General features: G+C 40.2%; 1 protein-coding gene across 1 annotated transcript; it reads left to right on the top strand.

Annotated features, from left to right (window-relative positions):
- Nucleotides 1-24,972, top strand: LOC123741579 (V-set and immunoglobulin domain-containing protein 10-like 2). Its single transcript, XM_045714328.1, has 6 exons — nucleotides 1-143; nucleotides 5,590-5,670; nucleotides 5,752-5,925; nucleotides 7,899-8,174; nucleotides 23,986-24,130; nucleotides 24,969-24,972. The coding sequence occupies exons 1-6, from the start codon at nucleotides 98-100 to the stop codon at nucleotides 24,970-24,972; spliced, it is 726 nt and encodes a 241-aa protein (XP_045570284.1). The 5' UTR covers nucleotides 1-97.
- The last annotated feature ends 508 nt before the right edge of the window (nucleotides 24,973-25,480 follow it).

Genomic DNA, 25,480 nt, shown 5'->3' on the forward strand with positions numbered 1-25,480 from the left:
GTGGCTTGGGGGCGAAGGGGCGTGGCCAGCCAACAATGTCTCCGTACTGCAGTCTGGATCCCAGACCAACAACAACTCTCTGTTCACCTGCCTGGGGATGCACCCTGCTCTCAACACCTCCACACAATGCACTGCACGGGCTTGTGAGTCTCACACACAGCATGGTCCTATATGCCACATACACGCACACACACCAGTGTTGCGGAAGCTACACTGAAAATATAGTTTACCAAACTACCAATTACTTCACACTGGAAGAAGTTAAGCTACGCTATTTGATTTTTTAACCTTTATTTAACTAGGCAAGTTAGTTAAGAACAATTATTTACAATGACGGCGTCTGGGATTAAAAAAATACATAAAAAATATAGGACAAAAAAACACATCACGGCAAGAGAGACAACACACTACATAAAGAGACAACAACATAGCAAGGCAGCAACACACTACATAAAGAGACAACAACATAGCAAGGCAGCAACACACTACATAAAGAGACAACAACATAGCAAGGCAGCAACACACTACATAAAGAGACAACAACATAGCAAGGCAGCAACACACTACATAAAGAGACAACAACATAGCAAGGCAGCAACACACTACATAAAGGGACAACAACATAGCAAGGCAGCAACACACTACATAAAGAGACAACAACATAGCAAGGCAGCAACACACTACATAAAGAGACAACAACATAGCAAGGCAGCAACACACTACATAAAGAGACAACAACATAGCAAGGCAGCAACACACTACATAAAGAGACAACAACATAGCAAGGCAGCAACACACTACATAACATTTTACATTTACATTTTAGTCATTTAGCAGACGCTCTTATCCAGAGCGACTTACAGTAGTGAATGCATACATTTCATGCATTTTTTTTTTGTACTGGCCCCCCGTGGGAATCGAACCCACAACCCTGGCGTTGCAAACACCATGCTCTACCAACTGAGCTACAGGGAAGGACGACAGAAAGAGACAACAACATAGCAAGGCAGCAACACATGACAACACAATATATATTTTGCAAAGCAGCCACAACTGTCAGTAAGAGTGTCCATGATTGAGCCTTTGAATGAAGAGATTGAGATAATACTGTCCAGTTTGAGTGTTTGTTGCAGCTCATTCCAGTCGCTAGCTGCAGCGAACTGAAAAGACAAGCGACCATAGGGATGTGTGTGCTTTGGGGACCTTTAACAGAATGTGACTGGCCGAACTGGTGTTATATGTGGAGAATGAGGACTGCAGTAAACATCTCAGATAGGGGGGACGTTATAATTACTTAAATTAGCGTCCTCGTAATGTTTTGTCAGCCATCTTTGTTGAAGTCGCCAGGGATTGGTGGCCCGTGTCAAATGCGTCATTGGATCCACTCGATATGATTGGTCATATAAAAACCTTGGGAACCAAATGCATAATGAGTGCTTTAACTCCCCCTTGTGGTGGTCTGGAGCAATGAAGCCGTGACGCTGGGTACCTCTAAGTCCGGTGCAAGCTCGCAACTTTTAAAGGAGGAACCACTGTAGCTTGCTAGCTAGCTAAACAATGAACATAATAGTGCTTTCAAGACAACTGGGAACTTGGAAAAATTTGAAGTCAAATCATGACGTCAGTGATCTTCAGGTTGGAAAGTCGGGGCTCTAGAACGGGGCCATAGTTCCCGAGTTAGAATTCTATTTTGGATGATGTCCAAAATGATTTTTCCCAGTCGGAGATTGTTTTTTTTCAGAGTTCCCAGTTGTCTTGAATGCACTGAATTCGGAGATTTCCGAATTCCCATTTCCGAGTTCCCAATTGTTTTGAACTCTGCAATAATCCCAACCCATACTACTAGCAATACAAACAGATTGTCATAGCTAGCCACCATAGCTAGCCACCAGCTAAAGCTAACTAATTAGGTTCAACGTTAGCTAGCTAGCTAATATTAGGCTATAACTAGCAATGCAAATGTATTTCTGATATACGAATAATATTACTACACAGATCATACACATAACTTTAGCTAGCGAGCCAGCCAACTAACGTTAGCAAGCTAGCTAACAGTACTTTAACTTGTAATGAAAACAACTTTCTGACAAAAGTAGAAACATATAATATCTGAAAATGTAGCTAGCTAGACTTTCTTACCCATATACGTGGATGAACACTTCTCCTTCTGTGTCACGTATTCCATAGTTGCCCTTAGTTTGAATGTGTAATCCTGAGACCGGTGTTTTATACAAATATTCAGTGTGTTATCTTTTTGACTCCCTCCACATAATTCCAATCATACGCCAGAATCTTCTCCATCTCCTTATCTATCATACTCTGCTTCCAAAGGGCATTCCACTGATTTCAAAACTCGGTCAATTTCTTCCGTGACAACACTGTTGATCGCTGTTTCTTCCCAATCACTGTCATCAGAAACTCTACAATGTCTTGTTCAATGAAAATGAGGGATTTCCTCATCGTCTGATTCATTTTCAGAGTCAGAGAGAGTCAGCATGGCATGATCGTCCTCCAGAAAGAGGAGAGCAGTAGCAAAACTTTTGCAGTGCTTCATGATATCTTTCAAAAAAGCAGCAGAAGAAATCATTATCTACACATACTGAACAGTTCATGTTATAGACAGAGGCATGCTACATGGCAGAATAATCCAAACTCATCTCTCAGCATGTCCAGCCCATCCATTATCTCAGCCAATCATCGCTAGCAGGAAGGTTCCTGACTTTTTCCGTGGCTAAACCAACTAGGCTTGTAATTTAACGATTGTATTCATATTTACTGATTTACTGAATGTTGTTCACATGTTCCCGAAGGCATTTCTGCCAAAAAACACATAACATTTATTTCACATAACATTTATTTATTTACGTTCAAATGCTTCTCCTCTGAAGTAGTGACATGCAACATACGCCTAGTTTCCTGAAATGATTCACATATGTTAACAGAATGTATAATTTATCCTATTAACAGTAGAAAGGCTGAGAGTGTCAAAATTATGCGAATTAAAAATATATTATTACTCAGTCATTTGTTAATTCATCAAATCAAATTGTATTTATCACATGCTTCATAAACATCATCCAATGGCATTGAGGAGTATACCACCTCAGTCACAGGATTCATCAATAAGTGAATCGATGACGTCATCCCCACAGTGACTGTATTTACATATCCCAACCAGAAGCAATGGATTACAGGCAACATCAGCACCGAGCTAAAGACTAGAGCTGCTGCTTTAAAGGAGCAGGACACTAATCAGGACGCTTATAAGAAATCCTGCTATGCCCTCAGACGAACCATCAAACAGGCAAAGCATCAATACAGGACTAAGATTGAAGCCTACTACACCGGCTCTGACACTCGTCTGATGTGTCAGGGCTTGCAAACTATTACGGACTACAAAGGGAAACCCGTCCGTGAGCTGCCCAGTGATGAGAGTTTACCAGACGAGCTAAATGCCGTTTATGCTCGCTTCGAGGCAAGTAACACTGAAGCATGCATGAGAGCACCAACTGTTCTGGACGACTGTGTGATCACGCTCTCCATAGCCGATGTGAGCAAGACCTTTATACAGCTGAACATTCACAAGGACGCGGGGCCAGACGGATTACCAGGATGTGTACTCCACGGACCAACTGGCAGGTGTCTTCACTGACATTTTCAACCTCTCCCTGACTGAGTCAGTAATATCTACATGTTTCAAGCAGACCACCATAGTTCCTGTGCCCAAGAAAGCGAAGGTAACCTGCCTAAATGACTACCGCCCCTCAAGTCAGTAGCCATGAAGTGCTTAGAAAGGCTGGTCATGGCTCACATCAATACTATCATCCCAGAAACTCTAGACCCACTCCAATTTGCATACCGCCCCAACAGATCCACAGATGATGCAATCCACACTGCCTGTTCCCACCTCGACAAAAGGAACACCTATGTGAGAATGCTGTTCAATGGTAAGGGTAGGCAACAACACATCCGCCACGCTGATCCTCAACACTGGAGCTCCACAGGGGTGCGTGCTCAGTCCCCTCCTGTACTCCCTGTTCACCCACGACTGCATGGCCAGGCATGACTCCAACACCATCATTAAGTTTGCAGATGACATAACAGTGGTAGGCCTGATCACAGACAACGATGAGAGGTTACGACTGTTCAGAATGATGATATGATAAGAGGTCATGATAATGAGATTAAATTGACAATAGTCTGATGGGTGACAATTTGATCAATTGTCAAATTGTACATGAAGAGAGTGGCGCAGCTTGGAACTGACAGAAGCAGGAAAGGAGAACCACTTTTCAAATCCTCCTTCATTTGCATCCAGTTAAGATGTTTTGATTTCTGTTTGTTATCAGAAAGAGCAGATTAAGCAGTTTATAAGACACTTACCTTTTCAAATAACTCTCAAAAAGAGATGCATCATATTTCCAAATATTGCTTTTCCCAACAATAACCGCACTGTCCATGCATGGGTTCAGCACATGGGCACTCAGCGGCAACATTGCTCAAGCAAGGACTAGTGACATAATAAATGTAAAATATACTATTCCATTCATTTTAAATACATTTTCTTAAGACAAACCAAAACAATATTGTAATGGATACCTTTGTGATGGATTTAACTCTTGTACTGTGGTGGTTTTACTGGTTTTTCATTTTTCACATACAGTCTGCAGTAAATATAGTCTACAGTACATAGAGTCTGCAGTACTTATAGTCCACAGTACATACAGTCTACAGTACATACAGTCTACAGTACATACAGTCTACAGTACATATATCCTAAAGTACATACAGTCTGCAGTACATATAGTCTGCAGTACATATAGTCTGCAGTACATATAGTCTACAGTACATATAGTCTACAGTACACATAGTCTACAGTACATACATTCTACAGTAAATATAGTCTGCAGTACATATAGTCTACAGTACATATAGTCTACAGTACATGTAGTCTACAGTACATACAGTCTACAATATATATAGTCTACAGTACTCATGGTCTACAGAACTTAGATTCTACAGTACATATAGTCTGCGGTACATATAGTATGCAGTACATATAGTCTGAAGTACGTATAGTCTACAGTGCATGCAGCCTACAGTACATATAGTCTACAGTGCATATAGTCTAAAGTACATATAGTCTACAGAACATGAACTAATGAAATGTAATGATATGTTCTCTGAAAAAATCATTATTTGATACTCTAATGTCAGCTAAGAGCTTCATAAACACATCCAAATCATTATACTTCTGATAGTATTTATGAAATGTATTTATTAGACTGTTAGAATGTTGACATTATAAAGACGTGCCATTGGCCTGAATCGGGGTCCATTGAGGTTTTAGTGTTAAACACAAAACAATCTTTCAAAGGAGAATTAGGCAGATCTAATGCCAAACAAATTAAATTCTTTTCATCCATATTTTATTTTATTTATGCAAAAAAAGCAGTGTGTAGTTTCTGTAGAAAACTAAACCACTACATTGATAAAAAAGTACTGAAAACACTACTTCGATCTTAATTTAGTTCAATTACCACTAAGCTAACCACTCTCTCTCTCTCTCTCTCTCTCTCTCTCTCTCAGGGTCTCCTTATGGTGAGCCAGTGTGTTCCGCTTATGCCACCGGTAAGAACCAATACCTGCTGCTGTCCTGCTCCTGGGAAGGTAACCACAACAACAGTAACAGCCACAACAACCACCACCACAACAACAATACATATAATTATAATAATACTGTTCTTGTAGGTGGGTCTCCCAGGGCTGTGGTGTGGTGGGAGGTGCCTAAAGAAGAGGGGAGGGGCCAAGAAGTGGAGACCTCCAACATCCTGGTACTTCGTTCTAACTCCACCCAGAATGGACAGGCCTACACCTGCTACGCCAAACACCCCCTGGACACACGCACCAGGACCTGCAGCCTTGGTAAAGAGCCCTGTGGGACTTCGCTGGGTTTAACTAACAGTATAATAGACATGTACTGGGTTTAACTAACAGTATAATAGACATGTACTGGGTTTAACTAACAGTCTAATAGACATGTACTGGGTTTAACTAACAGTCTAGTAGACATGTACTGGGTTTAACTAACAGTCTAATAGACATGTACTGGGTTTAACTAACAGTCTAATAGACATGTACTGGGTTTAACTAACAGTATAATAGACATGTACTGGGTTTAACTAACATGAATAGACATGTACTGGGTTTAACTAACAGTCTAATAGTCATGTACTGGGTTTAACTAACAGTATAATAGTCATGTACTGGGTTTAACTAACAGTATAATAGTCATGTACTGGGTTTAACTAACAGTAATAGACATGTACTGTGTTTAACTAACAGTCTAATAGACATGTACTGGGTTTAACTAACAGTCTAATAGACATGTACTGGGTTTAACTAACAGTCTAATAGACATGTACTGGGTTTAACTAACAGTCTAATAGACATGTACTGGGTTTAACTAATAGTATAATAGACATGTACTGGATTTAACTAACAGTCTAATAGACATGTACTGGGTTTAACTAGCATGAATAGACATGTACTGGGTTTAACTAACAGTCTAATAGACATGTACTGGGTTTAACTAACAGTCTAATAGACATGTACTGGGTTTAACTAGCATGAATAGACATGTACTGGGTTTAACTAACAGTCTAATAGACATGTACTGGGTTTAACTAACATTAATAGACATGTACTGGGTTTAACTAACAGTCTAATAGACATGTACTGGGTTTAACTAACAGTCTAATAGACATGTCATTATAATTTTATTTAACTAGACAAGTCAGTTAAGAACAAATTCTTATTTACAATGACAGCCTAGGAACAGTGGGTTAACTGCCTTGTTCAGGGGCAGAATGACAGATTTTTTATCTTGTCAGCTCGGGATTCGATCTTGCAACCTTTCGGTTATTACGTTAACGCTCTAACCACTAGGCTACCTGCCACCCCATAACAGGTTTAACTACAACATTGCATTGTGTCTGTATATGAAGACAGATTGTCTCTCTCACTACCTGTGTGTGTGTGTGTTTATTTCTAGAAGTTTCTAGGGCATAGCTTGCTTCAAAAGAAGCTAGAGTTAATATTCAACTTATGATGCCCAATCCACTGCACCCGGTTCCTGATCGAACTTGATTGTTTTCCTCCTTCCGGCCTATTCAAAACATGAGAAAGCTAACCATTAACTAGTGTCGCCTTCAGAGTACTTTTACTAAGGGAAAACAAACGTTTACATTTTTTCAATAATTATTCTTAACATAGAACTAACATATCTTTCAAGTTATGTGCACATTATTTAATACTTTTCACAAGCGTAATTCATATTAACCAATGTTTTGCTTACATGTGAATAGGCCGAAAGCAGGAAGAGAATCGAAACAAATTGGATGCCGCCTTGTTGCCAGGCATCAAGGTGAATATGCACAATATAGGCTATATCTTATGTCAATAAAAAAAATACATATTCTGGTGCTCCTAAATGTTTTGTTGTGCTCCTAACATTTAGTTGGGAGCACAAGTGCTACCAATTAGATGTTTTTTTAAGCCCTTATACTGGGTAAGCTATATTATTACTACTACAAGATGCCATTGCCTGCCATTGTACCCTTGAGCAAGACACTTAACCCCCCACAACAACAGCTCACCCGCAACTCTCCAAGAGCTGTATATGTCTGTATGTGTGTCTTTCAGAAGGGCTGCGTTAAAAGCAGAAGTCAAAATTCGGTTGGACCTGCAATTGACCAATAAAGTTCTTAATCTTATTACTGTGTGTGTGTGTGTGTGTGTGTGTGTGTGTGTGTGTGTGTGTGTGTGTGTGTGTGTGTGTGTGTGTTGTTTTGTGTTTGTGTGTTTGTGTGTGTGTTTGTGTATTTGCATGTGTGCAGTCCCGGTCAGTAAGCCATATATTCTTCTGAGTGATGCATCCCCTGCGGAGGGATCTTCGGTGTGGCTGCGCTGCGGCCTGGAGAATGGTACTGGGCCACTTTACTTCCTGTGGGAGCATGAGACATACAGTGGATTGGTCAGCACCGTCTCCCAGGGCAACAGCAGCGTGTTCAACATGACAGAAGTCAACCGTAACCACACAGGCTGGTATCGTTGTGTGGCCCGGAACCAGGTCAACCAGGAACGGTCCGACCGCATCTGGCTGGACATCATCTGTTAGTATACACACTACACACTGAACACTACACCCTAAACCCTACACACTACCTCTAATGATGAACCCTAACTTCTAACCCATCTGGCTGGACATCATCTGTTAGTATACACACTACACCCTAAACCCTACACACTACCTCTAATGATGAACCCTAACTTCTAACCCATCTGGAGGGACATCATATGTTAGTATACAAACTGACACTGAACACCCTAAACCCTACACACTACCTCTAATGATGAACCCTAACTTCTAACCCATCTGGCTGGACATCATATGTTAGTATACACACACCCTAAACCCTACACACTACCTCTAATGATGAACCCTAACTTCTAACCCATCTGGCTGGACATCATCTGTTAGTATACACCAAAAAACTACACCCTAAACCCTACACACTACCCCTAACGCTGAACCTTTACTTCTTACCCATCTGGCTGAACATAATTTGTTAGTATACACACTGAACACTACACCCTAACTCTACACCAGTGGAGGCTGCTGAGGGGAGTATGGCTCATAATTATAACGAAGTAAATGGAATGGCCAACATATTGAAACCATGCGTTTGATGTATATCAAATCAAATTAAATTTGTCACATGCACCGAATACAGCAGGTGTAGACCTTAAAGTGAAATGCTTACTTACAAGCCCTTAACCAACAATGCAGTTCTAAGAAAAAATAAGTGTGATTTAAAAAATAAAAGTAATTAAACAGCATCAGTAAAATAACAATAGTGAGGCTATATACAGGGGGTACCGGTACAGAGTCAATGCGCGGGGGCACCAGTTAGTCGAGGTAATAAACTCAGCAAAAAAATAAACGCCCTCTCACTGTCAACTGCGTTTGTTTTCAGCAAACTTAACTTGTGTAAATATTTGTATGAACATAACAAGATTCAACAACTGAGACATAAACTGAACAAGTTCCACAGACATGTGACTAACAAAAATGGAATAATGTGTCCTTGAACAAAGGGGGGGTCAAATCAAAAGTAACAGTCAGTATCTGGTGTGGCCACCAGCTGCATTAACTACTGCAGTGCATCTCCTCCTCATGGACTGCACCAGATTTGCCAGTTCTTGCTGTGAGATTTTACCCCACTCTTCCACCAAGGCACCTGCAAGTTCCCAAACATTTCTGTGAGGAATGGCCCTAGCCCTCACCCTCTGATCCAACAGGTCCCAGACGGGCTTAATGGGATTGAGATCCGGGCTTTTCCCTGACCATGGCAGAACACTGACATTCCTGTCTTGCAGGAAATCACGCACAGAACGAGCAGTATGGCTGGTGGCATTGTCATGATGGAGGGTCATGTCAGGATGAGCCTGCAGGAAGGGTACCACAGGGGGGAGGAGGATGTCTTCCCTGTAACACACAGCGTTGAGATTACCTGCAATAATAACAAGCTCAGTCCGATGATGCTGTGACACACCGCCCCAGACCATGACTGACCCTCCACCTCCAAATCGATCCCGCTCCAGAGTACAGGCCTCAGGATAATGCTCATTCCTTCGACGATAAACGCGAATTTGACCATCACCCCTGATGAGACAAAACTTTGACTCATCAGTGAAGATAACTTTTTGTCAGTCCTGTCTGGTCCAGAGACCGTGGGTTTGTGCCCATATGTGCCGGTGATGTCTGGTGAGGACCTGCCTTACAACAGGCCTACAAGCCCTCACTCCAGCCTCTCTCAGCCTATTGCGGACAGTCTGAGCACTGATGGAGGGATTGTGCGTTCCTGGTGTAACTCGGGCAGTTGTTGTTTCTGTCCTGTTCCTGTCCCACAGGTGTGATGTTCGGATGTACCGACCCTGTGCAGGTGTTGTTACACGTGGCCTGCCACTGCGAGGACGATCAGCTGTCCGTCCTGTCTCCCTGTAGGGCTGTCTTAGGCGTCTCACAGTACGGACATTGCAATTTATTGCCCTGGCCACATCTGCAGTCCTCATGCCTCCTTGCAGCATGCCTAAGGCACGTTCACGCAGATGAGCAGGGACCCAGGGCATCTTTCTTTTGTTGTTTTTCAGAGTTAGTAGAAAGGCCTCTTTAGTGTCCTAAGTTTTCATAACTGTGACCTTAATTGCCTACCGTCTGTAAGCTGTTAGTGTCTTAATGACCGTTCCACAGGTGCATGTTCACAAATTGTTTATGGTTCATTGAACAAGCATGGGAAACTGTGTTTAAACCTTTTACTATGAAGATCTGTGAAGTTATTTGGATTTTTATGAATTATTTTTCAAAGACAGGGTCCTGAAAAAGGGACGTTTATGTACATGTACACTACCGGTCAAAAGTTTTAGAACACCTACTCATTCAAGGGTTTTTCTTTATTTTTTACTATTTTCTACATTGTAGAATAATAGTGAAGACATCCAAATGATGAAATAACACATATGGAATCATGTAGTAACCAGAAAAGTGTTAAACAAATCAAAATATATTTGAGATTCTTCAAATAGACACCCTTTGCCTTGATGACAGCTTTGCACACTCTTGGCATTCTCTCAACCAGCTTCATGAGGTTGTCACCTGGAGTGTATTTCAATTAACAGGCGTGCCTTCTTAAAAGTTAATTTTGGGAATTTCTTTCCTTCTTAATGTGTTTGAGCCAATCAGTTGTGTTGTGACAAGGTAGGGGTGGTATACAGAAGATAGACCTATTTGGTAAAAGATCAAGTTCATATTTTGTCAAGAACAGCTCAAAAAAGCAAAGAGAAGTGACAGTCCATCATTACTTTAAGACATTAACCTGTTAGGGCTAGGGGGCAGTATTTACACGGCCGGATTAAAAAACGTACCCGATTTAATCTGGTTATTACTACTGCCCAGAAACTAGAATATGCATATAATTATTGGCTTTGGATAGAAAACACCCTAAAGTTTCTAAAACTGTTTGAATGGTGTCTGTGAGTATAACAGAACTCATATGGCAGGCAAAAACCTGAGAAGATTCTGTACAGGAAGTACCCTCTCTGACCATTCCTTGGGCTTCTTGGCTCTGTTTATTGAAAATGTAGGATCTTTGCTGTAACGTGACACTTCCTACAGCTCCCATAGGCTCTCAGAACCCGGGAAAAAGCTGAATGATGTAATTCCAGCCGCTGGCTGAAAAACTTTAGCGCCTTTGGTTAAGTGGTCTATCAGAGGACAATAAGCTGAGGCGCGTGCACGGGGCGACACCATGTTTTTATTTTCTCTCTCTTTGTACTAAAACACAGATTCCTGGTCGGAATATTATTGCTTTTTTACGAGAAAAATGCCATAAAAATTGATTTTAAACAGCGGTTGACATGCTTCGAAGTACGGTAATGGAATATTTAGAATTTTTTTGTCACGAAACGCGTCGGGCGCGTAACCCTTATTTACCCTTTCGGATAGTGTCTTGAACGCACAAACAAAACGCCGCTATTTGGATATAACTATGGATTATTTTGAACCAAACCAACATTTGTTATTGAAGTAGAAGTCCTGGGAGTGCATTCTGACGAAGAACAGCAAAGGTAATAACATTTTTCTTATAGTAAATCTGACTTTGGTGAGGGCTAAACTTGCTGGGTGTCTAAATAGCTAGCCCTGTGATGCCGGGCTATCTACTTAGAATATTGCAAAATGTGCTTTCACCGAAAAGCTATTTTAAAATCGGACATAGCGAGTGCATAGAGGAGTTCTGTATCTATAATTCTTAAAATAATTGTTATGTTTTTTGTGAACGTTTATCGTGAGTAATTTAGTAAATTCACCGGAAGTTTGCGGGGGGTATGCTAGTTATGAACGTCACATGCTAATGTAAAAAGCTGGTTTTTGATATAAATATGAACTTGATTGAACAAAACATGCATGTATTGTATAACATAATGTCCTAAGATTGTCATCTGATGAAGATCATCAAAGGTTAGTGCTGCATTTAGCTGTGATTTGGGTTTATGTCACATTCTATGCTAGCTTGAAAAATGGGTGTCTGATTATTTCTGGCTGGGTACTCTACTGACATAATCTAATGTTTTGCTTTCGTTGTAAAGCCTTTTTGAAATCGGACAGTGTGGTTAGATTAACGAGAGTCTTGTCTTTAAAATGGTGTAAAATAGTCATATGTTTGAGAAATTGAAGTAATAGCATTTCTAAGGTATTTGAATAACGCGCCACGGGATTCCACTGGCTGTTACGTAGGTGGGACGAAATCGTCCCACTGGCCCTAGAGAAGTTAAGGTCAGTCAATACAGAACATTTCAAGAACTTTGAAAGTTTCTTCAAGTGCAGTCGCAAAAACCATCAAGTGCTATGATGAAACTCTCATGAGTTGTCAGTGCAATAGCTGGTCTGGAGTTCATCTGAAATGTACATAGATAAATGAGACGATTACCTTCAAGTAGATCATTTTTTCTTTTAATTTACCTCATCCACTCTTGCTCATGTGGGTAGCTACTTCCTGAGATTTGATTGACGGAACAATCCAGCCAATGGTTAGGCGGCTGAGGCTTAGTCAGAAGTAAACTGTCCTGTGCCCTTAGCTGTTCAAATATTTTTTTTTACTTGCAAATCTCTTTCTACAAACTCACAAAACTTTAGACAAGTTTACGAATCTCTTGGTAAAGTGACAACAGTGACAGAGCTCTGTACGCCCACAGATTCAAAATCTGCAAGTGTTTTTTGATTCACTGCAGAATAGTCATACTCATGAATTGACTTGTAATAATTCACAACATACAATATACTTGCAGTGAAGCCGCTCAATAACTACATCATACCAGTCATCCAACAGATTCCCATTCAGAGCAACACACAGAAGCATACAGGGTCAATTCCCTGCTCAAGGGCATGTTGACCGATCTACCACCAGGACAAAAAACGTGAACCCGAACCCTCCAAGACCCCCCCCCCCACAGTTCCCCAATAGCTGTCCCTCAACCATTCGAGACCCCTCCCACATTCCTCCTAGGAAGAAAAAATCAAATAAAAAATAAATTCCATTCCTCCACGAACCCCCCAACGCACCAAAAACCAAGAGAATGAACTAAAGAGAAAAAAGGAAAAGACAGAAGAAAACAGCAAACAACAACACATAAAAAATAAAACAAAATAATAATACATTTAAAACAACTAAAATCATAACAGCAATGCCAACTGTATATGTTTGTGTGCATGTCTGGCACTATTACAAGTTCCATGTATGTGTGTGTTCTTGTATGTGTTTATTTGAATGAGAGTGTGTGTATATGCATGTGTACAAACACCTGCACGGCAATAGCCTCAGGCAAACCGCCATTAGTTGTAAAAACACTGTCACTTAGTGTCATTCAAATGTACTTTTTATTATGATTTATTTTGACTTAAAAAATAAAAAGTTTTACTTTTATATTTGACCATCATTCTATCTCTCACACAGCAACTCCACTCCCACTTGTCTCCAATTCCACATACCAACCCTCAGCTTCCATCAGCCCATCCCATCTATCTCTGCTGGCCACCCACTTCCTGTTTCAACCCATCCCAACCCTCAGCTTCCCTCAGCCCATCCCATCTAACTCTGCTGGCCACCCCTTCGTGTTTCTACGGAACACATATCTTTCAACTATGCTGTGATGTTTAATGTACAATTTCAATCTATCTAATCGAATAGAATCCACAGATTGCGTGTTGAAGATAAATACTTTTACTACGAGTATTAGTATATTAGTAATTGACTGACCCGGTGTCTCCAGATCTCCTAACAGTACTATTTCTAGGGTCAATTTTAGATCAATGCTATGCATTTTCAGCCATTCCTGAACCTGAGACCAGAAACAGGCTACCTGAGGGCTATACCAAAATAAATGGTCTATTGATTCTGCATCCTCACAACAAAATCTGCAGAGCTTCGATGATTTTATGCCCCAAATATTCAGTTTGTTGGTGGCAAGAATTCTATATAATAATTTTAGCTGAAAGCACGAAGTCTTGAATCTTGCGTTGTTTTATATATCAACTCCTACACCCTGTACCATAGAATCGGTACATTAAAAATCTCTTCCCAACTATTTTGCAATCTGTATGGCACAGTTGTCAACATCCTGGTCCTCAAATGAAACTGGTATACTTTCCTATTTATGCTATTTTTATTCCTCTGCCAGTTTTGATCCTTTATATTGGGCAGACAGACCAGTTCCCTACCTCCTCCTGCTGCCACCCGCCTCCTCCATTTTGGGGGTAATGCTGTAATCAATTGGTTGTACTCTTGGATTGAGCAGACCTTTCCGTACAATTCTGATAAGTCCATGAAGGACATATCTCTACTATTTCAATTGACAATATCATTTAAGAACAAAATAATCAAATCAAATTTATTTTTATATAGCCCTTCGTACATCAGCTGATATCTCAAAGTGCTGTACAGAAACCCAGCCTAAAACCCCAAACAGCAAGCAAAGCATGTGAAAGAAGCACGGTGGCTAGGAAAAACTCCCTAGAAAGGCCAAAAACCTAGGAAGAAACCTAGAGAGGAACCAGGCTATGAGGGGTGGCCAGTCCTCTTCTGGCTGTGCAGGGTGGATATTATAACAGAACATGGTCAAGATGTTAAAATGTTAAAATGTTCATAAATGACCAGCATGGTCAAATAATAATAATCATAGTAGTTGTCGAGGGTGCAACAAGCAAAATACCCTTTTCAAATATCTTTCCCATAAATACAGGTATGTTATCAACCAGCACATTTGAGTTCAGCCATAATATTTGTTCTATCTTTTCAGGGGGATTAAATTGAAATTGTAGCCATGCAATGCTTGTTTGAAAAAGAGAGATACTTTGAAAAAAGTATTATTTTCAATTAATCAAAAATGAGACATGGCAATCTGCACAAAGGCAAAACGGACATTTTTAAACAATGGATGAGCTTTTCTTAGTAATCTACTTGAACCATTTAGGGTTCAAATACAACTTTTGAATGAGTGAAGCTTTTAGAGAGAGGTTTAGTGCTTTTATATTTAATAATCTCAACCCACCCAATTCATATTCATTGTATATATAGGCACGTTTTATTTTGGCTGGTTTAGCATCCCAAATAAAGCAAAATATTTTTTGCTCATATGATTTGAAAAACGAATCATCAGGAGTAGGCAGCACCATAAGTAAGTGAGTAAACTGAGATATGACTAAGGAGTTAATCAGGGCAATTTTTCCATAGATAGACAGGTATTTACCTCTCCATGGTTGCAGGATCTTGTCTATTGTTACAAGTTTTCTAATGAAATTCATTGTGGAGAGCTTATTTACACTTTCTTTCCCACTAAAACATATAGAACATCTTCACAACAGGTCACAAGTCCGTTACTGTGATCCACACCAATACTTTCCACGTAGAAAACATGAGAAAACACAACGCAGGGGGTCAAGTTTCATCTAGGTACCGACCCAGAATCAGATTCCGCTGATTTTGTGATATGAATACCGAGTATATCTACTTCACCATAAGCCCATTTTATAGGTTAACTGCAGGGTAATGTAATTTATTTTTTAAGGATCCAATACGTAAAATTGTACACTTATCATAATTAGGTTTTAGTCCAGAGAGTCCAGAAAAGTTATCTAGATCTTTAATGAGACATTGCAGGGATCTAGCTTGCGGACCTAATATAAAACTTGAGTCATCGGCATACATGGACACCTTTGTTTTTCAGCCTTGGATTTCTAATCCTCTAATGTTGTTATTGGATCTGATTTTAATAGCTCACATTTCGATGGCCATAACGAATAGATATGGTGACAGCGAACACCCTTGTTTAACTCCTCTTAACAATTCAAATCTCTGAGAAGTAGCCGCTATTTACTATTTTACACCTGGGGTTGCTATCCATTATTTTTACCCATTTTATTAGAGAATTACCAAAATTGAAAAAATCCAGGCATTTATAAATAAAATCCAGTCTTACTTTATCAAATGCCTTTTCAAACTCCGCTATAAATACCATTCCTGACTTCTTATATGTTTCATGATGTTCTATTATTTCTAGTAGTTGTCGTATATTATCTCCAATGTATCGTCCATGTAAAAAACCTGTCTGATCAGGATGAACAATACCTGGTAAAACCCTTTTAATTCTGAGTGCTATGCATTTTGCTAGTATTTTTGCATCACAACATTGAAGTGTAAGGGGCCTCCAGTTTTTTAGATAGACTGGGTCTTTATATTTGCCATCTGGGTCTTGTTTTAATAATAGAGAAATCAGACCTTCCTGCTGAGTACCTGACAGTCTACCATTTCTATCGGAGTAGTTAAAACAATCTAACAATGGAGTTTATAGTATATCAAAAAATACTTGATATACCTCTACCGGTATGCCATCAAGCCCTGGGGTTTTTCCAGACTGAAAGGATTTCATAGCCTCAAAAAGTTCTTCCTCTGTAATTTGGCCTTCGCGCTGATCTTTCTGTACATTTGTTAATTTTTATTTTTTTGTATAATTTGGAAAGAATTCCTTACCATAATCTTCATTCAGTGGGAGAGGATGAGACGGAAACGAGAACATCTGCCTAAAATAATTAGCTTCTTCTTTTAAAATATCATCCGGAGAATCATAGATGACTCCGTCTTCAAATCAAATCAAATCAAATTTATTTATATAGCCCTTCGTACATCAGCTGATATCTCAAAGTGCTGTACAGAAACCCAGCCTAAAACCCCAAACAGCAAGCAATGCATGTGAAAGAAGCACGGTGGCTAGGAAAAACTCCCTAGGAAAAACTCCCTAGAAAGGCCAAAAACCTAGGAAGAAACCTAGAGAGGAACCAGGCTATGAGGGGTGGCCAGTCCTCTTCTGGCTGTGCAGGGTATATATCATAACAGAACATGGTCAAGATGTTAAAATGTTCATAAATGACCAGCATGGTCAAATAATAATAATCATAGTAGTTGTCGAGGGTGCAACAAGCACGTCCGGTGAACAGGTCAGGGTTCCATAGCCGCAGGCAGAACAGCTGAAACTGGAGCAGCAGCACGGCCAGGTGGACTGGGGACAGCAAGGAGTCATCATACCAGGTAGTCCTGAGGCATGGTCCTAGGGCTCAGGTCCTCCGAGAGAAAGACAGAAAGAGAGAAAGAGAGAATTAGAGAGAGCATATTTAAATTCACACAGGACACCGGATAAGACAAGAGAAATACTCCAGATGTAACAGACTGACCCTAGCCCCCCAACACATAAACTACTGCAGCATAAATACTGGAGGCTGAGACAGGAGGGATCAGAAGACACTGTGGCCCCATCCGATGATACCCCCGGACAGGGCCAAACAGGCAGGATATAACCCCACCCACTTTGCCAAAGCACAGCCCCCACACCACTAGAGGGATGTCTCCAACCACCAACTTACCGTCCTAAGACAAGGCCGAGTATAGCCCACAACGATCTCCGCCATGGCACAACCCAAGGGGGGGGCGCCAACCCAGACAGGAAGACCACGTCAGTGACTCAACCCACTATAGTGACGCACCCCTCCCATGGACGGCCTGGAAGAACACCAGTAAGCCAGTGACTCAGCCCCTGTAAAAGGGTTAGAGGCAGAGAATCCCAGTGGAAAGAGGGGAACCGGCAAGGCAGAGACAGCAAGGGCGGTTCGTTGCTCCAGCCTTTCCATTCACCTTCACACTCCTGGGCCAGACTATACTTAATCATAGGACCTACTGAAGAGATAAGTCTTCAGTAAAGACTTAAAGGTTGAGACTGAGTCTGCGTCTCTCACATTGGTAGGCAGACCATTCCATAAAAATGGAGCTCTATAGGAGAAAGCCCTACCTCCAGCCGTTTGCTTAGAAATTCTAGGGACAATTAGGAGGCCTGCGTCTTGTGACCGTAGCGTACGTGTAGGTATGTACGGCAGGACCAAATCGGAAAGATAGGTAGGAGCAAGCCCATGTAATGCTTTGTAGGTTAGCAGTAAAACCTTGAAATCAGCCCTTGCCTTAACAGGAAGCCAGTGTAGGGAGGCTAGCACGGGAGTAATATGATCAAATTTTTTGGTTCTAGTCAGGATTCTAGCAGCCGTATTTAGCACTAACTGAAGTTTGTTTAGTGCTTTATCCGGGTAGCCGGAAAGTAGAGCATTGCAGTAGTCCAGCCTAGAAGTAACAAAAGCATGGATTAATTTTTCTGCGTCATTTTTGGACAGAAAGTTTCTGATTTTTGCTATGTTACGTAGATGGAAAAAAGCTGTCCTTGAAACAGTCTTGATATGTTCTTAAAAAGAGAGATCAGGGTCCAGAGTAACGCCGAGGTCCTTCACAGTTTTATTTGAGACGACTGTACAACCATCCAGATTAATTGTCAGATTCAACAGAAGATCTCTTTGTTTCTTGGGACCTAGAACAAGCATCTCTGTTTTGTCCGAGTTTAAAAGTAGAAAGTTTGCAGCCATCCACTTCTTTATGTCTGAAACACAGGCTTCTAGCGAGGGCAATTTTGGGGCTTCACCATGTTTCTTTGAAATGTACAGCTGTGTGTCGTCCGCATAGCAGTGAAATTAAACATTATGTTTTCGAATGACATCCCCAAGAGGTAAAATATATAGTGAAAACAATAGTGGTCCTAAAACGGAACCTTGAGGAACACCGAAATTTACAATTGATTTGTCAGAGGACAAACCATTCACAGAGACAAACTGATATCTTTCCGACAGATAAGATCTAAACCAGGCCAGAACTTGTCCATGTAGACCAATTTGGGTTTCCAATTTCTCCAAAAGAATGTGGTGATCGATGGTATCAAAAGCGGCACTAAGATCTAGGAGCACGAGGACAGATGCAGAGCCTCGGTCTGACGTCATTAAAAGGTCATTTACCACCTTCACAAGTGCAGTCTCAGTGCTATGATGGGGTCTAAAACCAGACTGAAGCGTTTCGTATACATTGTTTGTCTTCAGGAAGGCAGTGAGTTGCTGTGCAACAGCTGTTTCTAAAATTTTTGAGAGGAATGTAAGATTCGATATAGGCCGATAGTTTTTTATAATTTCTGGATCAAGATTCGGCTTTTTCAAGAGAGGCTTTATTACTGCCACTTTTAGTGAGCTTGGTACACATCCGGTGGATAGAGAGCCGTTTATTATGTTCAACATAGGAGGGCCAAGCACAGGAAGCAGCTCTTTCAGTAGTTTAGTTGGAATAGGGTCCAGTATGCAGCTTGAGGGTTTGGAGGCCATGATTATTTTCATCATTGTGTCAAGAGATATAGTCCTAAAACACTTTAGTATCTCCCTTGATCCTAGGTCCTGGCAGAGTTGTGTAGACTCAGGACAATGGAGCTTTGGAGGAATACCCAGATTTAAAGAGGAGTCTGTAATTTGCTTTCTAATGATCATGATCTTTTCCTCAAAGAAGTTCATAAATGTATTACTGCTGAAGTGAAAGCCATCCTCCATTTGCGAAGGCTGCTTTTTAGTTAGATTTGCGACAGTATCAAAAATAAATTTCGGATTGTTCTTATTTTCCTCAATTAAGTTGGAAAAATAGGATGATCGAGCAGCAGTGAGGGCTCTTCGATACTGCACGGTACTGTCTTTCCAAGCTAGTCGGAAGACTTCCAGTTTGGTGTGGCGCCATTTCCGTTCCAATTTTCTGGAAGCTTGCTTCAGAGCTCGTGTATTTTCTGTATACCAGGGAGCTAGTTTCTTATGACAGATGTTTTTAGTTTTTAGGGGTGCAACTGCATCTAGGGTATTGCGCAAGGTTAAATTGAGTTCCTCGGTTAGGTGGTTAACTGATTTTTGTCCTCTGACGTCCTTGGGTAGGCAGAGGGAGTCTGGAAGGGCATCAAGGAATCTCTGGGTTGTCTGAGAATTTATAGCACGACTTTTAATGCTCCTTGGTTGGGGTCTGAGCAGATTATTTGTTGCGATTGCAAACGTAATAAAATGGTGGTCCGATAGTCCAGGATTATGAGGAAAAACATTAAGATCCACAACATTTATTCCACGGGACAAAACTAGGTCCAGAGTATTACTGTGGCAGTGAGTAGGTCCGGAGACATGTTGGACAAAACCCACTGAGTAACGAGTTTCTGCAAATTATTTTTGTTAGCGTTCCTGTTGTCACGACTTCCGCTGGAGTTGGTCCCGCTCCTTGTTCGAGCGGCGTTCGGCGGTCGACGTCACCGCCCTTCTAGCCATCACCGATCCACTTTTAATTTTCCATTTGTTTTGTCTTTGTTTTCTACACATCTGGTTTCAATTCCATCATTACATGTTCATTATTTAACCCTCTGGTTTCCCCCATGTTTGTGCATGTTTGTTTTATTGTGAAGGCTGTATCTGACGGCTGGTATATTGTTACCGGGTTTTGTGATTATGCCTGTTTATTTCGTGGTACCGATATTTTTCCCGCACCATAGTATTGTGTGTATACTGGTGTTATCTTGTATTAAATACCTTGTCCACGCATCTCAGCTCTCCTGCGCCTGACTCCTTTCACCAGTTACCCACAGCCTTGACATCTGTATTGGCGATTCAGGAAGAATTTTTTGTATTTTTCTCCATATTCCATCCAGTTTGCTTTATTTTTGTAATAGATTACATTAGATGGTTCTAGAATAAGTTCCTCAAGTTTTTTTTGTTTCTCCTCTAACTTATTTTGTATCGCTGTAGTATCGTTTTTATTGCCGTCTACCTGTACTATTAGTTCATGGATTTCCCTTGTTAGTCTTGTCTCTTTAGCCAGAAACTTCTTTTTTATTATTGATTAATATTGAATTGAATGAACCCTGAAGGTACATTTAAAGGTATCCCAAACAATAAGGGGATTTGCTGAACCTATATTATACTGGAAAAATTCAGTTATAAATTATTTTGTCTTAGTTAAAAATAAGTTGTCTTCCAGTAAACTTTGATTAAATTTCCAATATCCCCGTCCACGTGGAAAATCTATAAGTGTTATGAGAATGCCAATTAGATGATGATCCGATCGCATTCTGTCTCCTATTAAAACTTGTTTAACCTTTGATGCAAGAGAGAAAGAGACAAGAAAGTAGTCAAGACGACCAGCTTGATTAAGTCTCCTCCATGTATATCTCACTAGGTCGGGGTTTTTTAGTCTCCAAATATCCACCATTTCTAATGTGTCCATAATATTTGTGATTTCCTTAAGGGCATGGTGATGATAGTTTGTAGAGTGATTACCTTTACGGTCCATTGAGGTACTTAACACTGTGTTATAGTCTCCTACCATAATGATTAGATCATTGAAGAAGTGTGGATCATCCTGATTTGGACCATATAGATTAATGAGTCAAATCTCTTTTCGTCCACTTTCATATTCAAAAGGATCCACCTTCCTTGCGAATCATTCCTGACTATTGGCACATTCAGATCGAAATTTTTGTTAATTAATATCATCACACCCTTTGAGTTCCTTTCACCATGACAGAAAATTATTTCACTACACCATTCCCTTTTCCACGCAACTTCATCTAAGGATGTAGAGTGAGTTTCCTGTAAACAGTATGTGTTATATTCCTTTTCTTTTAGCCATGTAAAGACTGATCTTTTTTTATAACCTGCTAAACCGTTACAATTATAACTGGCTATACTTATTTCACCCCTTACCATAACTAGATACTATTCTCAGTCTAAATTGACCATAACTAGATACTATTCTCAGTCTAAATTGACCATAGTTAGTGCTTGTTAAGTTACTGCCATCAGAGGTATTATGAAGGTCAAAACTAGAGCTTTCAAATGTCTGATATTTAGAATTCAAGAAATAGGTTCTAGTAATATTTGTTTTATTCCCTTGCCTGTTTGCCTGTGAGCCAATGCCACAGATGTTAGAAGATTGAGACAAGATATTATGTGTAACAAATCTGAGTAGGTTGATGTGTATGATATTGGATGTGGTATAGTGAGAGTGTGTACGATGTCTGTATAAGAGTAAGACTATAATGTGTGATGTCCAAATAAATAATAACTCTGCCAATTTGCATGGTTGAGTGTCTCTGTGTGTAACATGTAGTGCGTATAGCCTTAATATTCATAATTGTAATCTATATCGTATCACCATCGTAGTTGCATCATAATTACCTTTAACATCATTGAACAACACATCCCAGCATTTCCATAGCAATCGACGTTTCACATGATCATGAAAGAGACCTTGCATTACTCTAGAGACGGCTTCACTACAGTACAAATGTATTCCATACAATATGTTATTATTCCCCAATGCCCCTATTCTGATATCTTCCCCTTGCTTGTTGTAAACATATATAAACATGTAGACAAATACATAAAAAAGATAGACAAACAAGAAACACATTAAATTATAAAACAGTTCTCGACAATAGAGAGAGAGGGAGAGAAGAGATGAGAGAAAGAGAGAGTGAGATAAGAGAGCGAGATCAGGTGTGTATGTATTAGTCCGTATGTGTAAGGAAGCATGTAATTGAGTACGTGTGTGTTCATATCCACTTCATAGTGTTCAGATATTTTTACAGTTCCCATACCTTCTTTTTTTCCGTAACCTGAAGTCCCTGTAGAATTTAGTACAGCCACAGTGTTATGGAGCTGTCTCGGAATAGCTGTCCATCTATAAAGAGTTTGTCCACAATGAGAAAGGCACGCTTACCCCTCTCCCTCTGTTGCCTCTGTACAGGATACAGTCTCTTACGACGTTTGTTTATCTCCCTTGGAAATTGGTCATTGAGCCTGTATTTGGTCCCTTTAAGCTCCTTCCTCTGCTTTTGATCAGCTCCTTTTGTTGGTAGTGTTCAAATGTTGTGATGATCGGTCGGGGACCCTTGGTCTTGTCGCTCCGAGCTCCAAGTCTGTGTACTCGGTGGAAAGCCACCTTGTTTAGTCTCTATAGGAAGTTTCAAGGCGGATTGCATGAATTCTCTGATCGCGCCCTCTGGATTATTGGATGCGTCCTCAGGAATCCCAGAAAAAAAATGGATTTTCACGCATGCTACGACTTTGTATGTCTGGTAGTGACTCCTTCATCACCCTGGTTTCCCTGAGTAGACAACCCAAGTTGGAATCGTGGATTTTTACCTTGGCTGTGAGGTTCTTGTTTTCTCTTTGGAGCGTGAGAATTTCACTTCAAGTTCCACTTTGCGACTGTTAAATCTTTCACGCAATCATGATACAAGCTTGTCATATTAAATTACACATTTGAGAACCGTACTTGCAACCACAAATCTCAATGTACGACCACTAAATTCAAATTACAAACTTGCGTGTCATCATTATAATCCCATAGTTCTTCATCATCTGTTAGCATTCACACTACACAACGCCTCTCCCCTATTTGACCTAAAAAGTTTGTGTGTATGCATTAATATGTAGGCTACGTGTGCCTTTTGAAAAAAAATGTATGTAGTTCTGTCCTTGAGCTGTTCTTGTCTGTTGATGTTCTGTATTATGTCATTCTGTATTATGATTCATGTTCTGTGTGGACCCCAAGAAGAGTAGCTGCTGCTTTTGCAACATCTAATGAGGATCCTAAAAAAATACCAAAATACCAAATACCTTAACAATTAGATATTTCTTCTTATTATTATTATACATTTTTTTGCCTTTATTTAGCTAGGCAAGTCAGTTATGAACAAATTCTTATTTACAATGACGGCCTACTCAATGAACAATGAACCTAACATTAACGTAGTGTGTGTGTGCAACGTAGTGTGTGTGCATAACATAGTGTGTGTGTAACATGTAGTGTGTGCATAATGTGTTTGTGTATAAAGTAGTGCTTGTGTTACATATTGTGTTTCTATGTAACATAGTGTGTGTGTAATGTTGTGTGTTTGTGTGTTTAATATAGTGTGTGTGTGTCCTCTCCCCAGTCGGTCCTGATATTCCCCAGATCGACGTGACCCCCTACAGTGTAACAGACAGAGGATACTCTGCTCAGGAGAGACAGGCGGTCTCTCTGCTCTGCCAGGCCCAGTCCAACCCTCCCAGTCAATATGTCTGGTTCTACAACAACAGGTATGCCTTAACATATACACACACACACACACACACACACACACACACACACACACACACACACACACACACTCACACACTCACACACTCACTCATCCTTAATCATTATATTTTATAATTATATGTTTGTTTGGTTTTCAAAATGCACGTTTCACTTGCACATTTTTGGCTAGAGTCAATTCAGTTCCACCACAATAGCCGCCACCTGATGTCAGAGATGTCACTGCACTGGAGCATCAGCGTTTTACAGTGAGGTTCAAAAGTATTTGGACAGTGACACACTTTTTGTTGTTTTGTATTTCAAATGTTACAACAACTATGCGGTTAAAGTGCAGCTTTAACTGTCAGCTTTAATAATGTATTTTCATGCCAATAGTTTGAACTGTTTATAGTCCCCCACCTTTTTAGGGGACCAAAAGTATTTGGACAAAATCACTTATATTTGGTTATTTGTATTTTATTTAACCTTTATTTAACCAGGAAAAGCCCATTGAGACCCGGAGTCTCTTTTTCAAGGGAGACCTGGCCAAGAAGGCAGCAACAATCAATACATTACAGAATTAAAACATACAACAATACAATACAACAACATGATCCAGCATAAAACAAGCATTCAACATTTTAAATTAATTCACTGGCACTAATATATCTAGATTGTAGACTATTCCATGCCTCTGGTGCAGAAGACGAGAAGGCAGTCTTGCCTAATACTGTAAATGTCCTGGGGACTTTAAGTACAGTTGAAGTCGGAAGTTTACATACACCTTAGCCAAATACATTTAAACTCAGTTTTTCACAATTCCTGACATTTAATCCTAGTAAAAATTCCCTGTTTTAGGTAAGTTAGGATCAGCACTTCATTTAAAAAATTTGAAATGTCATAATAATAGTAGAGAGAATGATTTATTTCAGCTTTTATTTCTTTCATCACATTCCCAGTGGGTCAGAAGTTTACATACACTCAATTAGTATTTGGTAGCATAGCCTTTAAATTGTTTAACTTGGGTCAAACGTTTTGGGTAGCCTTCCACAAGCTTCCCACAATAAGTTGAATGAATTTTGGCCCATTCCTCCTGACAGAGCTGGTGTAACTGAGTCAGGTTTGTAGGCCTCCTTGTTCGCACACGCTTTTTCAGTTCTGCCCACACATTTTCTATAGGGGTGAGGTCAGGGCTTTGTGATGGCACTCCAATACCTTGACTTTGTTGTCCTTAAACCATTTTGCCACAAATTTGGAAGTATGCTTGGGGTCATTGTTCATTTGGCAGACCCATTTGCGACCAAGCTTTAACTTCCTGACTGATGTCTTGAGATGTTGCTTCAATATATCCACATATTTTCCTACCTCAT

The sequence above is a fragment of the Salmo salar genome, chromosome ssa03, assembly GCF_905237065.1.
Source record: "Salmo salar chromosome ssa03, Ssal_v3.1, whole genome shotgun sequence".
In the NCBI taxonomy this organism is placed as follows: domain Eukaryota; kingdom Metazoa; phylum Chordata; class Actinopteri; order Salmoniformes; family Salmonidae; genus Salmo; species Salmo salar.